Here is an 18353-nt window from a genome sequence, read left to right on the forward strand (position 1 = left end):
TTTGTTTCTCAAAATTAATAAAATATTCTTCATCACTCTAATAAAATACGGACTCAAATATTTTAATAAAATAAGGGCTACACAATACTTACTGACTTATTTAAAAATTTTGGATTCACGTGAATGCTTGAACTATTCACATTTGGAGGCAATGGTTTGATTGGCCAGGCGGGATCTAAGCTGTTCACTCTGACATCTAATGCATAAAGCTTCTTCAGAGGAAAAATATCATCCCAAGTAGAGCGTAATTTAAACAAACTTTTTCTAGTGTTCTCATCCACCTATAAATAAAAGCATACCACATCTTGATGCACAACAACTTTGACAAAGTTTTGCTCCACCCACTCCCAAAATTACAAGTATGCACTTCCATGGTTTAGTGTTTCCTTAGTAACTCACAAAAACTTGGAACAGCCATCAGACTTACTCTGTGACATTTGATTATCAGAAGATGATAGGGAAAAGGCCCTTGACTTATTTAATTTCACAAATAAGATAAAAACTGTGTCTATAAATATAGACAGGCTGTCTTGAATGACTCATTTTGTTTGAAGTATCACTGAAAACAAGAGAATGATGAATGCAACGCTCCAACATTACTAACTTCAAATCAATGAAGTGAAAACTATGTGAAATAAACTGAAGCACTTAACTCAGATTTTAATGCACACAATTTCTGCATATTTTTGTACAAGTGAAAGCGTGCTATAGGCACAATATCCTATTAGCAACAGCAAAAGATAACCAATTTACACTGAAGTCAATTTAGATTCATTTTAAAAATAAATTAAAATTCACTTAGAACTAGTGAATCATTCTTTGAATCAGTGTAAAAATGCATATACCTTCTCAAAAACACAAATAAATGTAGATACAATGTTTTTTGTGAACGTTGTAAGATATTCTCTGCCAATATTCTTCACAATCGAATCCACTAAGTATAAAACTGGAAGCTTCTCTGTTGATGGAGCCTAAAGCAATAGAAAACTCAAAATTTTAGTGAAGAGACAATACCTTGAAGAAAAGTGTAACAATTGAAAATAAACACTGAACACCTCAACATTACTCTCAGAAGTTACATAAATGGAAAGCAGTACAACAGACCAACTTTATAAAAAAAAAAAAAAAGTTTTTACCTTTATATATGATTACCTTTGTGCCGTTTCACCATTGAAATTTTAAACAACATACATAATCTTCCAGGGAAAATGTATTTTCCCCATTCGCATAAGTGTTATGGTCAATGAAATGAAAAGACAAAAGTGCCCAAAACAAAATGTTGAGGGAAGAGGAAAAAAAATTGAGTCCACAGTCCGATAACTCATGAGAGCAACATCAAGCAGTATCTGTGAAAAGCAAGGTTTCTCTCCCTTCACTCCATAAACCTGATCTTCTAATAGAGTTTCAGTTCCAGCTCAGAAGACATTTCATATTTGTAGATACTCCATTATGGATGGTTTTGATAAGCCAGAAATCACGACTGTAGGCAAGATTATGGATCCCATTATGGATTTCAGGAATGGAGTTTCAACAAGTGTAAATATTTATAAAGATGCATTTGTTATTCTAAGTGCATTTCTGTGTTTAAACCAGGACCATTAATTCAATAAAAATGTTTATTCGTCAGAGGACCACAACTAAAATCATGGCCTGGACATTATAAAAATTACATCTTGATGAATCCCAGAAGAGGCAATTTAATAAAAATGTTTTTTGGACATCAACTGAAGCAGCTTGAGGTTTTTATTTTTCAATTGAGCATAATGTATTTTAACCTTCACTATGGGGCAAGTTTAAAATAGAGTCCTAAAATAGTAATGTGAAAATGAAAAGCACATTAGATTATTCATCCAAAACATGGATCACTGCACAAAAACTTCAGAATGTGCCAAAATATTTTGAACTTAAATGTGACAATTAACCAAAGGGAATTCATGTTTCAAGTTTATATAAAAAAAAAAAAAACACAAACTGAATTTGCTGTTAAGCCTTTGTTTGCAAAATTCCATTATGGAGTCTGAAGAGGTACAATGACTTTATATACTTTGCAATTAATTCCCACCACCACTGGGAAATCAACACCTGGCAAAATGGTGTTAAACCGTGATTTTAAAAAAATGTAGCTTTGAATAGTTTTATTTCAAATCTAAAACACTTGCCAGGCCTTGAGGGAGACCTGAAATATTTTCCCAAAATCCTTTCATTAAACATGGAGGTGGTAATTACCCGTGTCAATGTGTTCATTCAGAAATTTGTTTAGAACAAAAGATTACATTTAAAACAGCAGAAAAAGGGGAAACTGCAAAGTGATGGTAAATATTCCCTTCAGTTGTTGTTGTCACTAATAAACCCTTAATTAAAAAGGCAGTAAACCACATTCAGGTCAATCCATTCCATTTAAGCATGAGTGGCAGCTTTCAGTTAAGAGCAGGTTGAAATGTTGGAGGAACCAGTATGTACTTACAAATGAACTCTAGCAATACACCCATTTACTGTATTTTCAAGTGAACAGTTTCTCTATTGAATTACACTGGGAAATAAAAACACAAAACCATATTTTATATTTTTTATTGGCACATTCATTATACCATTCATTCACATTTCAATGCTTTTAATTAAGGTGAAATAGGTCTCCTCTCGATAGCAAGCTAGACAGTATTTAGCGTACCTCTGTTCCTCCACGAGACTAACCATTTTTAAACGTGGCACGTCAAGTAGTAAAATATTAAATGCCTTTTCAACCCTGGCGGCTTGTTTCACACAATTTACTGGGTACAAATACGTAAAACTAATCAACGCTTCACAGCCAAAAACTACTACAATTAATATGTATCACATATTGAAAATAATTTTTTAATGTTTAAAGGCATTTAAGGACAATAAGCCTGCTGATTGTTGAACATTTGTGTAAAGACCTAAAGATACATCCCATGGTTGAAAAGGCAGACTGTGCAAAGAGAATCACAAGGAACACACTAAAATTTGCTGAAATAAAAGGATCGGTTCACAATTCAATAGCTGTATGCTTAACCACGTGTTAAACCTGATGTCAGCATCTTTAAATGGCCGAAAAGCCTCCTTTCGGTCGCCATGTTGCCACAATGTTTTTTCTTCCTTTTTTTAGTTGATTTCAAAAATAATGCCTATAAATCATAATCTAATAATGTAATACACACGGAGCAATAATAATCAACTAGAATATAAGTATATCATTCACAATTACCTAAATCTGTAACTGTATAAAAATGTATCGTTTCTAAGTCGGGAAAAAATCAGTAGCCTTACAATACGAAAATACTTTAATATCAGACAACCGTAATACAGCGGATGGTTATAGAACTAGACAGGAGGTCGCCATGTTCTCGAAACCAACAAGCTGTTTCCCCCTTTACGCTGACCAACAATAACCAACTAAAAACAAATTCAAATAAAATTCTATTTTTTATAAAAACCTTGGCGATTTGAGCTTCAATAATTGCGACGATATCCTTGGCGAAATGCAGGTTCTCCTCAGCCAGAATGGTCAGCATATTGATGTGAGGTTTGCTGTTGAAAGTCAAATCTTCCAGAGACGACTGATACTCTCGACACGCATCTTCTCTCGCCGCGTCGTCCGACATCACTCCCGTCCTGCTCTAATTCTTCTTCAGTAGCACTCTGATTTTAGTATTTCTAAGGTTAGATCAACAATTGAGTCCATTTAATAACATCATATATTACTGCATATATGCTCGATTATGGTAATATTCTTCCTTTTTCAGCGATAAAACTTTCAGTATCGCCCCGTCTTCCCCACCGTCTGCTTAGCGTTCAAAATCAGAATACAAGATGGCCGCTAAACTTCGGCCAACGGTTGCGTCATTCAAATATCATTATATATCCGGGTGACGTAGGCGAAGGCCGATTGGCCAGTATCTACCTACATTTCCTGTCATTTACATCTTCTTTTGAATTATAACTCGGCTGCAGTTTAAGTTAATCTTACTGGTCACGCCCACAAATGATGCCTTGCTCCACCACCCATTTTTAGTAGGGGGAGACTGTTTTTCAACGACAAAGGACTATCCAAGTCCGCTTATTTACATTATCTTACAGTGTTGTATATTAGAAATTTTTCTTCCTTAATGGTATGCAATTTATAGTAAGTTTGATGATTTTAATAAATGATGCTTTTAATTCTGAATAAAGTTCCCCCCGTTTTTATTATATGGTATTTGTAACTGTAAAATTGACATGTAAATAGCCAATAAACGGTCCAAGGACAGATATACTGCTTTTTGATTGGGTCAGTGTTACATTTTCCCCACCCCCCACCCCGTTAGTTCCGCTTACGACACTTTTCTGCCTTTGAAGTGGGTCGGGCGTTGGTTTGTTTATAAAAATTTGAAACTTGATGTCGCGTTAGAATGTACATTATGTGTACTGTATATACAAATGAAAAGGTGGAAATGCAAGTAGTTTCCCGAGAAATACGAGCCTCCCAATGGGAAATTTCACGTTAATGGTAGTGCCCTGCGGGCCAAATTGGAGACAACAAAGCTATCCGAGTTCGCCTGAGTTGTGACGTAATGCCACCGCTCTCCTCTTTTCAGTACGTTAAAATACGTTTGGTCAGAAAGTACATTTGACGTTCTCGCTGTATTTGGGCGGAAAACGTACATTTCAAATAATTTTCACACAAAAGAGCTAAATTTTAATTACATTTTGTTCAGATCAATTAATTAATCCACAACTACTCGGCGTCTCCCGAACCTCCCTCCGGAAATTCACGTGACAGAACGAGGGGGTACTGCAATTGAATTGGAAGGTTACGTACGATGTGTACTGACCAGTTGTCAGTTTCAAAAGACAGCTGAGGAGGAAGCGATTGTTTGTTATGGTATAATCTGAACGTGTGTTAACAAGATGGAAAAATGGATGAGTGGGTGAACATTTTTGTACACTTGAGAAACAAAATTAATTATAGGATATAAGCTGAAAATCAGTTGATCATATTCTTCCTAATGCTTCCAATAAAATAGCTTAATTTCGTGCAGAATTTTGTTTGGAATTTTACAAATTCCGTTACTCGGCAAATATTTCCTTCTCCAAAAAGAAATTCAAACCTTAGATTTTACAACAGAATATGAAAATGTGAATTTTGACCTACAAGGAATAGACTTTTTTAGCTTTCCAAAAAAAAAAAGAAAGTTAACTCTCTTGGGTTTGATGGTATTATGGCAGATTTCTCTAAAACATTTTCAAATGAAACGGCATCCTTTCTGATTGAAATGTTTTTGTGAGCATGACCCATGAAACTTTACCACCAAGTGTGACTCAGGTTGTAATAACTTTTAATTTCTAAATCTACAAAAGACTTGCGTTTAATCCATATCTGTCTCATTAACAGAGACTGTAAAGTTCTTAGTTATATTATTTGGGAAATAATTAAGAATTTTGTAGTTAGTTATTAGTGATTTACAAATCTTTTTAAAGCAAAATATACATAAAGCAAATCGTAGATTGCTTTAACATTTGTTAAAAGTGCAGTTTTTCAAAATGCTCATTTAATGAGGGTGCTTTTCAAATGTAGGTCTCATGAGAAACAAACCATGAAACCTTTGTCATTCACATCAGCAGAATTATTCAAGTTGAAAATCCAACACATATACTTTGCATTTTGTTTTGACCTAATATTTCTTGACAGGTATCATACAAATTTATTTGATACCCTTACCCAAGGTAACTTCCAAGATCATGTTTCATGTTTACTGAAGTACAAGCTATGTATTTTATGAATTCTGCCTAATGACCTTTAATACAACAAAGTTTTGTTAGCACCTTGTGCACACTTCGAAGTGAGTAATGTGTGCACAATTTAAATAAGACTCATCTGGTCATATGCACAAATCAGGCAAAATGCATGCATTTTTTGCTAAATATTGTTAAATAAGAAATTCTGGAAAAATTGAGCAATGTGAGTAGAGGAAATGAATTCACAGAGGATTAAGTTTTTGATTTGAAGACCTGTCTTTTGTTTTGTTTGTTATGAGCATATGACTGGATGACTTGATGTGTGGATTATGTGACATGAGTAGCATGATATATTTTATGGTCTTTGTATATTGGTTGTTGTGGTCTAAAGCTGGTTTTCATAGATGCCCACTTTATCAATTTTTCCCCTTTTTTTAAATTAATTTAAATCCTTTGTAAAAAATTGTTACTGTTCTATTAAGTCTGATATGTCACATCTTGAAAATGTTATTTTACTTATGGGATTAGTCAGGGTTGCCAAATTTTCCAGTACCTATTACCCCATAACACTATGCTTTTTCTGAATAATATAGCTGAAAATTCCTTTTGCATTAAAACTTATTGAATACTAGCTGATTACCCAGTGGCTTTGCTCACTGAGTGCAAGGGAAAAAAAATGTATTATATAAATTATTAAACAGTAAAACATTAACATTTAAGAAGTAAAGATACATTGAGCACTACTGGAGTGCTTTAGGGTAAAGTACATTTTAAAGGCGCTATAACACAACAGGTAAGTAGTACTAACAGCAGCTTAAATGTATTTGGATCATCTCTCGGTAGGAGATCCCTTGTGAAAGGCGATACATGACTGGTGTGGTATAGAAATAACATTTTGTATGTGATCCTCCAAATTTCTACCTGACAACGTTGCACTATGTGCCTGTGATTTAAGAGAAAAATGATTCTGAGAAATGTGGACGCTGCCATTCCTTGAATGTTGCGGGGTTTTAGTGACCCAAACTCAACTTAAGGGACAGAAGGACAATTTACAAAGAAAGTCTTGCTTCAATGGCTCCGATTACACTAATTCGCAAAGATTTCCTCTCTCCCAGGAGCCGACGGGACACTCGAAGTGTCACAAACAGTGTAAGAAGAGAGGACGCTGCCCGAAACTGCAAATCTCTCGACCCGGTGGAGAAGCCTGACATTCCACACCTTTCAGCGTCCACTTTGTTCTCATGACCCTTCGCCGCTGAAGGCGGTCTTGTCTTCACGTTGTTTACAGCTTGCTGCAGATAAAAAGTAGAAAGATGTAAAGCTGTTTTCCTCATCTCTTCTACTATCAAGTACTGGCAATTAAAAAAAAGTTATAATGTGGCAGTTTCCACAACAGTTACAGTACGTGGACGAATAAATAAAACTTCTCTGTGGCGGATGGTTCAGCGCTGGAGTCCAGATAGGAGGGCTGGGAGACGGCGACGTGGGGTGCACTTCTATGGGGTAGATTGGCGTGTTTGTATTTATTTCTTTTAAATATCAGTAAAATAACTCTCACACAAATAATAACAATTCGTAAAGATGATATAAAAATGGCGTCCACAAACAAATTGATTAGTTCCTGTATTATAATATGTTCTGTGGTCATACGTAATTTCTGTTTTGCGTGGTCGTACGTAATTTCCATTTCAAACGCGAAAAGAATTTTATATATATATATATAAATATAGGTAATATAGATAATATAGATAGATTGTGAGTTTTCATATTTTTGCAATTTCCAAATTAAAAAGTACGTAAATTACTTTTTTCTCACAATTGGAATACTGTTTCTTGAATTTTGATCCTGTTATTGGGAAAATTTTAAAAATTAAACTTATGAATTGCAAGATATTTAATTTTTAAGAGAAACATTTCTGCTTAGTAAAGCAGAGTTATGTTCATATTTTAGTAATAAAGGAAACTGTCAAGATGTTATATACATTTATATGAAAGAATTCATTATGTTAAAAATCAATTATTGAATGAGTATGGTGGTCTTACTTGTTTTAATTTTGCTGCTTTGTTAAAATAAATTAAATATTAGCTGGACTACAGAGTTTCACTGTAATCACGCCTGGCAGTGAGATTTTATTCTCAACCATGTATTTTGTAAAACAGATACTGTAGTTCAAGTTTTTTGTTACTTTGCATCTCTAATATTGAAAAGATTCCTGCCATGTTATCTACCTTTTATAAATATGTTTTTTTCTTGGTTTCTAATATTTAATAAAAAAAAAATCATTATATATATAACTTATATGGAATAACCAAAATATCTTGTATAAAAATAAATCTTAGTTTTTAGTGGTGGTATAATACAAATAACCCGGGTTCGCTTCCCGGGTCCTCCCTGCGTGGAGTTTGCATGTTCTCCCGTGTCTGCGTGGGTTTCCTCCGGCGCTCGGTTTCCTCCCACAATCCAAAGACATGCAGGTTAGGTGGATTGGCGATTCTAAATTGGCCCTAGTGTGTGCTTGGTGTGTGGGTGTGTTTGTGTGTGTCCTGCGGTGGGTTGGCACCCTGCCCAGGATTGGTTCCTGCCTTGTGCCCTGTGTTGGCTGGGATTGGCTCCAGCAGACCCCCGTGACCCTGTATTCGGATTCAGCGGGTTAGAAAATGGATGGATGGATGGATAATACAAATATGTTATTAGCTGGTCATATAAATAACTTGGAAAGTAGAAACTATTTTGAATTTTTAGCATTGTATAAGATTCCAGTATCCCCTAATGTTATGTTTTAATTGTTTGTGACGCGTATCTTTATCAACATATAAAGTTTGCTTTATTATGTCTGTGCAGTTAACACCTGTGTTACCTTTGAAGGTGTAATACTGATGTCAAAGGATCACTTTATTATACCTGAGGATTAGAGTCAGTCTAAGGCAGATGTAGGTCCTTGACAAATGTCCAGTGTATATATATATATATATATATATATATATATATATATATATATATATATATATATATATATATATCTCATGATCTTTATTTTGAATTTCCTTGAAGCACTTTTGTGTATGGTAAAGGTGCTATATACAGTGCATCTGGAAAGTATTCACAGCGCATCACTTTTTCCACATTTTGTTATGTTATAGCCTTATTCCAAAATGGATTAAATTCATTTTTTTCCTCAGTATTCTACACACAACACCCCATAATGACAACGTGAAAAAAGCTTACTTGAGATTTTGCTAATTTATTAAAAATAAAAAAATGAGAAATCACATGTACATAAGTATTCACATCTATTGCTCGATACTTTGTCGATGCACCTTTGGCAGCAATCACAGCCTCAAGTCTTTTTGAATATGATGCCATAAGCTTGGCACACCTATCCTTGGCCAGTTTTGCCCATTCCTCTTTGCAGCACCTCGCAAGCACCATCAGGTTGGATGGGAAGCGTCAGTGCACAGGCATTTTAAGATTTCTCCAGAAATGTTCAATCAGATTCAAGTCTGGGCTCTGGCTAGGCCACTCAAGGACATTCACAGAGTTGTCCTGAAGCCACTCCTTTGATATCTTGGCTGTGTGCTTAGGATCGTTGTCCTGCTGAAAGATGAACCGTCGCCCCAGTCTGAGGTCAAGAGCGCTCTGGAACAGGTTTTCATCCAGGATGTCTCTGTACATTGCTATAGTCATCTTTCCTTTTATCTTGGCTAGTCTCCCAGTTCCTGCCGCTGAAAAACATCCCCACAGCATGATGCTACCACCACCATGATTCATTGTAGGGATGGTATTGGCCTGGAGATGAGCGGTGCCTGGCTTCCTCCAAACGTGACACCTGGCATTCACACCAAAGAGTTCAATCTTTGTCTCATCAGACCAGAGAATTTTGTTTCTCATGGTCTGAGAGTCCTTCAGGTGCCTTTTGGCGGGCTGCCATGTGCCTTTTACTAAGGAGTGGCTTCCATCTGGCCACTCTATCATACAGGCCTGATTTGTGGATTGCTGCAGGGATGGTTGTCCTTCTGGAAGGTTCTCCCCTCTCCACAGAGGACCTCTGGAGCTCTGACAGAGTGACCGTCGGGTTCTTGGTCACCACCCTGACTAAGGCCCTTCTCCCCCAATTGCTCAGTTTAGATGGCCGGCCAGCTCTAGGAAGAGTCCTGGTGGTTTCGAACTTCTTCCACTTACGGATGATGGAGGCCACTGTGCTCATTGGGACCTTCAAAGCAGCAGAAATTTTTCTGTAACCTTCCCCAGATTTGTGCCTCGAGACAATCCTGTCTCGGAGGTCTACAGACAATTCCTTTGACTTCATGCTTGGTTTGTGCTCTGACATGAACTGTCAACTGTGGGAACTTATATAGACAGATGTGTACCTTTCCAAATCATGTCCAATCAACTGAATTTACCACAGGCGGACTCCAATTAAGCTGCAGAAACATCTCAAGGATGATCAGGGGAAACAGGATGCACCTGAGCTCAATTTTTGCGCTTCATGGCAAAGGCTGTGAATACTCATGTATATGTGATTTCTCGGTTTTTTTATTTTTAATAAATTTGCAAAAACCTCAAGTAAATTTTTTTCACGTTGTCATTATGGGGTGTTGTGTGTAGAATTCTGAGAAAAAAAATGAATTTAATCCATTTTGGAATAAGGCTGTAACATAACAAAATGTGGAAAAAGTGATACACTGTGAATACTTTCCGGATGCACTGTAAATAAAATGTGTTGTTATTATTATTATTATCTTGAAAATACAAGGTCTAGAGGCGAAAAAATAAAACAGTGGAAAAAGCAGAAAAATTAAGTTTTTTAAAATGCTCAGATAATAAGGGTGCTTTGCAAATGTAGCTCTCTTGAGAACCAAAACCAGGAAACCATCCTCATTCACATTGTTATTCAAGTTGAAAATCCAACAGTTTTACCTTGTATTTTGTTTTGTCCTAATATTTCCTGGCATGTATTTTACTAATTATACTTATTTAATGCTCTTACGCAGGTTAACTTACACAGTCAAGACTTGTTGCAAATGTTTACTGATATTTGTTCATTTGGAGTACAGGCATGTTTACCGACTTTTTCTGGATCACAGTGATGCAGAGGTAGCAGTCAAACCAGTGATCTTGTGGTATAAAGTCTAGTACTTTGGCCGTTATATCATGCCATACTGCTTACCCTTAACTAGCACTCATTTTTCTAAACCTATGTTGACTTTGTCTGCCCTACAATGATTTACCCATACTACATGTTACACATTTTATTTATTCTGCCTAATGACCTTTTTATATAACAAAGTTTTGTTGGCATTTGTGCACACTTCAAGCTGAATAATGCGTGCACAATTTAAAAAAGGGTCATCTGGTCATATGCACACATTGAGCAAAACACATGCATTTTTTTCCTAAAATATTGCTGAATATGAACTTCTCGGAAAAAATAAAATATATTATTAAACAGTGCAGTGCAAGGAGATGAAATGCATTTGCCAGTTTTTGAATTAAAGACCTGTCTTCCGACTCATTCATTCGTCAGGAGTCCTGTCTGCATGCATTTTGATTGTTATGAATGATGGCTTGACTTGTGGATTATGTGACATGAGTAACATGAGATGTTTTTTCATGGTCTTTTTATATCGTTTGCTGTGGTCTAACGCTGGTCTTTGCAAATGGCCACTTTATCAGAAAGATTTTATCCCCATTCTCCACAAAAACATGAGATATGCAACACTGGGTAAGTAACAAATAACAAAATATTTATGGTTAGGGTGTTCATTTATTTCTTAATATTATTAATAACTTTCTTGTGGCTGTACTTCCATGCTTGTTGCCTGAATGTGGCATGTAATTGCTACCTTGACCCAAGGTGAACCAATCCTACATCTTTTCAAACATGTCCTGTAGTTTATTTTTGCCTCCATTTTTGACAGTGCTATAAAACTATATCCGTTTATCATCCTCTTGGTTGATTAAGCACTGTCTTAGTGATTCTAAAATTTTCAGTTTTGGCTTCAATCATTAATAATAAATTTTTATACATTTCATGGTGACTGTTACGTTCAGTTCTTTGCCTTACAACTTGCTTTTGGATGCCAAAAGGTTTTGTTAATGGGCATGAACTTCTTTATTCCTCATGTGATACAGGCAGTTACAAAGAATTTTCTTTTGGGGTAAAGTTTTGAAAATCAACCAAAACAGTGTCAAAAGAAAATTGACACTAGGAAAATAGCGATCTATCATTTACCTTGTGAAGGTGAAAAATGCAGCACATATGTTCCTTGACAATGAAAAAGCAACTTTATGGAACGATATACAGTATCTGTTTACAAGATGGAATCTGACAAGGTGGAGTTATACTTACGTTGTATCTAGATTTACCACTTAAAACATTTTTCAATACCATTCTCTGTCTCAGGCATCTGCATTTTCATTAAGTTCTATTTTTTAAATTACAGCGTCTTCCGAAGAAAAGTGAAAGCTTACAACTTTTCGCGATTGAGTTTTGGTAGTAGGGCAGCTTTTGTAATTTTATAAAGATTTCTACCAATCATTCAAATAAATACATAACGTTTCTGCTGCTGAATCGTGTCTTATCCTATTAGCACAAGCGTAAATATTTTCTCCTTCACAGTATCTGCCAATTTAAATAGAATGGGATGATAATCAAATGAGTACAGTTTTTTTTTTTTTTACAAATGTGCGCTATAACGCACCCTAAAAAATAGGATCAATTCGGTACCGTTTACATTCCCTCGAGTAACATTTTTTGTAAGCAATACATTCACATGTATTTTTACAGTTTTTTTTTTTTCTTCAAAAATTTTATTGGATCAAATATGAACAGCATACCTTCTGTTTACTTCCAAAAATCTATTGGGCAATGTTCGGTGACATGCTTTAAAGGCGCTTCTGGGAAATGCAGTTAGCTAATCTTGTTTATGTAACGGCGTAGTTTAAATCATCATCTTAAATAGACTCCAATTCCCGCCATCCTCCTGTAAGTGAGCGGCGCAAAGCTCTCGTTCTCCTATCAAAAAGGAATGATGTCATTGTTAAAAAGCAAAGGAAACTCTACCGCAATCATTGTGCAATATTCGAACTAACCCTATGTGAGTGGGTTAGCGGAGATTATTCTAAGGGTGGTAGAGGAAAACAAGAAGTTAAGAGATTATCTCATCTGGGAAATTTGATGAAATATAAATTGCGTTGTTTTGGGGGAGCCCCCTGCTTTGGTGAGTGCAGTTCTGATTTGAAGCGACTATGTGAATAGATTTCCTTTATGTCTGGGCTCGAAAAAGTGAAAAAATAAGGGTGTTACCAATAATAGTACTATGTTGATGTACATTTACAATATATTCCTGAACGTGCAAAAATATTTTAAACGTGTAAAGAATGCCTAAATGAAATACTAGGCAAGAAAATCAATGTTAAAGTAAAATTGTGTATGCTATCTGCTTCCAATAAAAAGGGATGATCTCTGAATCTCCACCATTGTAAAAACCTTTATTGCTATCGTTATTTTGGAGGAGTGCCTTTTAAATAAATAAGCAAACAATCAAACCTCCTTTGCACTCTACTGACCTTTGATTATTTGAAGACTGCATTATTTTAATTTCTGGTATCTTCCATTATGCACAGTATTAAATATTTTTAATCGTGACACTCGGTACTTTATATTAGATTTTCGAATACTGTTTTCTTTTGTAAAGTTAAAAAATTTAGTAAGATGATAATGGGAATGCATCGAAACTGCCATTTCATTTATTTCTTTATGTAGTTAAGGATGATGTTTCAAACATGTTAATCGTAACTAGGTTATGTTTTTTTTAACTTTGCCTTAACTTTTTCTGAGGATTTCAAGAAGCCTACTAGATTAACTGCGTACAAGTGCAGGTTTGCAGGAGGACATGAAGTTTTAAAATGGTGTAAAATTTAAGGAGTATGCATATTCTCTTCGTGTTAATGAATATTACTTTGAATTTTCTGGCATCCATTCGTGAGCTCTGAAGTGGCACCTCGTGAGAGAGTGTGGGTTTGACTGAGTGATCTTGATTTTGTTTGTATTTTGTATCTGTTTTGCATTATATTTAGTGGAGGACACTTATAATATGAAGGGAAGTGTAATGGTGCAACAGGTAACTAGCGTTTTACTATACTTTACTATACTACAACCTTAGCTCAGCTCATACCTGGATCCTTTTTGTGGGGGGCATCTGCATTTGGCCTGTATCCATGTGACTTTCCCAAAATATGTAGAAAGACTGCTAAAAACTAAACTAGTGAGATCCTGCCTTTCAAATATTTTCTACTTGGTTATATTTCACCTTTCCTCCTGAGAAGGAAAGTGCATAGAAGAGTATTTTTATTTTGTATGTTCAAGTATTACCCTAAATCTTTTTTATGATGTATTATAGAAAGAGTTTTCTTATATTGGTTTTTCATGCTAGTCTAACTTGTGGAATTTTCTATTTATAACTGTTTTAAAGTTTTAGGTTTAATTTTGATCAGTTCTCTAATATATTCTTATATATACAGTATATATGTATATATATATATATATATATATATATATATATATATATATATATATATATATATATTCTTTTATAATACGGTACTGATGTTCTCTAGAGACACACATTTAGACTAATGTAAAGTAAAAGAATAGCAGCAATTATTTGTACATTTTAAATTAGTAAGTATTGCATTCATTTGCTATTAGAGACTAATATGGCATTCCCTGGGTCTTTGCGCCATTTCCCTCTTCAGATTATACATGCTTACTTGCTATATCCAAATTTTGAACTGGTAAATCTAGCTACACCTAAAAATAGTATGCTTTACTAGAAGATCTCAAAGCACTAAACCTCATTGTTTATATTGTAACAATTTCTGTAATAATTTAATTTCAAGGGTTTCTTTGTATTTAGTTGTTCTCTTGAAAAAAAAATAATGGAAAAGTGAAAGACAGATTGATCTTGGTAAATGTGAATGTATGAACAAGCATCCCACTGGATGAACTGGTATCCTGTCCAGTGGTTGTTTTTGTCTTCTGTGCAACGCTGCTGGAGAAGGACTTGGTTCCCTGAGACACTATAATGCATTAACAGTAAAAATAGATTGACCCAAATAATGGAAAATGAAAATGTTAAATTTTAACATATGTATTGAAGAATGGCTCATCATACTCCTTCCACATGTCATTTTGTTAGTCTACCCTGATTTTTATGACAATGTGTCTATTTTGCCATTTTAAAAAACATTCAGTTGTCAATGTGTACTTAAGTATAAATGTCATATATATTTCTTTGATTTATATTGTGTTAAGTATAATTTATTTAATGGGTATTATTTGTAAATCAGTAATTAGACATTTATGTTGCAGCCAGGATTGGCTCCAGCTTCTTGTGACCCTGAATTAGAATAAACAGATTCCAAAAATGAACGGAGTGATCAACAACTTTGTAAGTGTGTGTATACTTGTCTCCTGATTGGGTTGTGACATTTTGTCTGCCAGATTTCTTCCTATCAGAGTTTCTTCCAGTTTCCAATTGCCTTTGGATTGCATATAATACTGTACTCACTAACACTTTGATTTTATTTTTCAATTTCTCTAAATATAAAGGCCTAAACTTCTAAGGGCAATAATGCTTTGTCTCATTTCATTTATTAATTGCCGTTTTCCTGTCATTATTACTGGAATTTTGTCCAAGTAGTACTTCAGATGGTGTAGTAACACAGTCTTGTTCCAACTCTGCTTTAAGACAGAGGGTTTATAAGTAATCAACAGAAGTTGAGACACCTGTGCCAATCATTTGCTTCAACTTGCAATTTTAATTGCATTAGAACACCTGTAGCTTGTAGCCTATTAGTAGTCCCTTGAAGAAGGCACATTTATAATAATCTGGTATTTCCTTTCTTCAGTTTTTGTTGTTTCAGTTTACTGTTCACCTTTTCACCATTTTAGCTCATTCATTGCATTTCAACTGATTACATCTAAAGAAAAACTGAGGTGTTCTAAACCTTTTGACTGGTAGTGTATAGGGTTTAATCATCATAACTTAAAAAAGTGGAAAAATTAAGACCTCTCAATACACAGATATCTGGTAAAGTAAAGTAATATTTCCCTAAATGAAGATTCTCCTTCATGAGTGCCCGGCAAGTTTTTCTGGGGAATGTGGTAAAGAAAACTTTGCCAGGAAATGAACTCACTGTTTTTGTAGACTCTTCTATTTATCACATGTTGAAAAGTTTACATTCTGGGAACTACACTCATTTCTACCCAAAAAGTAAATACAATTGTCCATTGGTATCCACAGGGAATTAATTCCAAGACCCCCCATGGATACAAAAATCTGTGGATGCTCAGGTGGCATAGTATTTGCATATAAACTATGCACATCCTCCCGTATACAGTACTTGAAATCACCTATTATATAAAAAAAATCCTGGGATGAGACAAGACTTTTTCCAGAGAGATAATTTCATGTTCCACGAGATGAGACTTTGAGCCATGAGATTTAACCATGCCCGGGGCCAGAAATAAAAGACAAAAAGTAGATGACAAAGAATCTCGTCATAAAGAGGTTCAAAAATGTTGGCGTGATACACATGCAGAGCATATTAAAGATAATGAAAGTACTAACATTCAAAAGTCTCAAAAAAATGATAGTAAAGATTGTATTAGCAGAAACAAATGGAAATTATTACTCAGTGAAATAACGGAACAGCGAAAAGAGATCGAATATATGGACATAGGTGATATGACAGAAGTATGTAGATATTGTTCGGATTTAAAGTTTAAGTCGGAGACTTGTAGATTGTCTAGTTCATGATGCCATCAGGGAAAAGTAGTGTTTCTTCCCAATGAAGAGGCGTATCCACGAGAATTAAAAGATTTGTTGTTTGGGGAAAGTGAAATCCACATACGCTAAAGGCAGAGACGCAAAGTGGCTGGTGTGTAGCACAGTTTGATTCCTTCTTATTGACCTTACAGGTCGACTTCAGCAGGAGATATTACTTTTCAAAAGATCTAAGATTTTTATTTTCTCATTGAGAAATAACTCCTTATGCTCCATCTTTGCCTTTGAGCTTGTAATGACTAAGGTCTCTGCATTTTGTACACATCGCCCATTGCTTCTACTGATTGGATTGTTTAGTGAGGTCTTCAGGCGGGCCCTGTCCCAAGACGGGCTTCTGGTAGAGCACCAAGAAGATGACCAAATTTAACTATAGGGGAAATAAAAAATCGTAACAATGTTTATGTAGGTAACAATGTCCCAGAGAGTATGCCTTACACATATCACTTCATTTGCATGGATTCATTATAGTTCTTGGTTCACGCCAAATTCAAGTTTTGGTTTTTGGAACTTTCTGGATTTTTTTCTCTATCAAATACTTTCAGTCTATGGAAGGCTGACTGTATAGGTAGGTTGCTTTTCATTTTAGGAAAGATTTGGTGTTGTTCTTGATTTATGTTAAGTTTTATAAAGACTTCTAGTATTACTGACTAGAGGACAAAAAATGATAATACTTGTGGCATCTGGAACTCCCATGTTCCTGTTCTGTCCGGTACTGTGTCACCATGTAATTTGCAATGAGCAGGGTTTTGCACTTTTAAATGTCAGTCCATCTTCAAATAATTGATTTTGTAAGTCCATCCATCATCTGCTTTTGGGTCATGGTAGCTAAAGATTTTGTAATTATCTTTAGATATATGTGTCTGCCAAATAATGAATAATAATAGTTCCAGTGTACATGTGACATAGGAAAAAATGAAGCTAAAATCCAGATTTCTGACAAAAGTGTTTACAACCTTAGAAGCTAATTTATGTCTGTGATGTCAGTGAAAGTAAACAAGGTTAACTATCTTCATAGCTTCCCATTTAAGCTAGTAAAAGGAAAAAGAACACTATGGAGAATGCATGCATTATGTGTGTTAAGTTCGGTAGGTATGGGAACAAGTCCACTTTCTGGATGGTTTTTGGAATATGAGATCGATTTAGCTATGAAATGTCCTTTGTTTTTTGCTTGTTAATATATAGAGAATTATCTTAAGAAAGTTTTGTTATTTTACATGTAAAATGTATGATAATTGCTCCTTTGAATTAATACCTATCGATCCTATAGAATTTTAAGATATTTTACATCAGATTTTTTTCTACACTCAAGCATTAGGAGGGGGAACATACTTGTATGCATGGTCTTGATGCCTCTTAAATATTTATGAATAATTTTACTATTTTTTTCCAAACAATTCAAGTTTTGATATTTAAAAATTGCTTGGCACAAATTTGCAAAGTGCTATTAACATAGTTGTAGCCAATATACCAGCACTATATTTCTTTATCCTCTCCTTTTTTCAGCTAATTAACTGCAGCATAAAACTTCTAAATTGCCCTTCAGCAAATATTTATTAATAGTCATATTTTTAATAAATCCTTCATCCTGAAACAAGATAATTTAGCATTTTCTTCAGGTAAATAAACAACACATCTTTCAGGCAGCCAACCGCCTGCTCTATGGAAAGGGGGAGCTTATGGGAGCAACTATAATGGCAAACATATTTTAAAAGTGTTCATGTCTAGACAATACAATGACAGACTTAACTTGAGGTCTTGGAACTAAACAT

General features: G+C 34.9%; 2 protein-coding genes across 2 annotated transcripts in view; one reads left to right on the forward strand and one right to left on the reverse strand.

Moving 5' to 3' along the window:
* The window catches only part of pcf11 (PCF11 cleavage and polyadenylation factor subunit), a 29570-nt gene extending 25659 nt beyond the window's left edge, over positions 1-3911 (reverse strand). Inside the window, exons 1-3 of the mRNA XM_039744293.1 lie at positions 3453-3911; positions 846-971; positions 93-281 (exon numbers count right to left, since the gene is read on the reverse strand). Coding sequence (XP_039600227.1) covers positions 93-281; positions 846-971; positions 3453-3620 — 483 coding nt within the window. The 5' untranslated portion in view covers positions 3621-3911. The remainder of the gene's footprint in view (positions 1-92; positions 282-845; positions 972-3452) is intronic.
* Positions 3912-12756: 8845 nt separating this feature from the next.
* Positions 12757-18353, forward strand: part of rab30 (RAB30, member RAS oncogene family) — a 63307-nt gene continuing 57710 nt past the window's right edge. Inside the window, exon 1 of the mRNA XM_039744294.1 lies at positions 12757-12954. The gene's annotated coding sequence lies outside the window, so the exon portion shown is untranslated. The remainder of the gene's footprint in view (positions 12955-18353) is intronic.

The sequence above is a fragment of the Polypterus senegalus genome, chromosome 2 (assembly GCF_016835505.1).
Source record: "Polypterus senegalus isolate Bchr_013 chromosome 2, ASM1683550v1, whole genome shotgun sequence".
In the NCBI taxonomy this organism is placed as follows: domain Eukaryota; kingdom Metazoa; phylum Chordata; class Cladistia; order Polypteriformes; family Polypteridae; genus Polypterus; species Polypterus senegalus.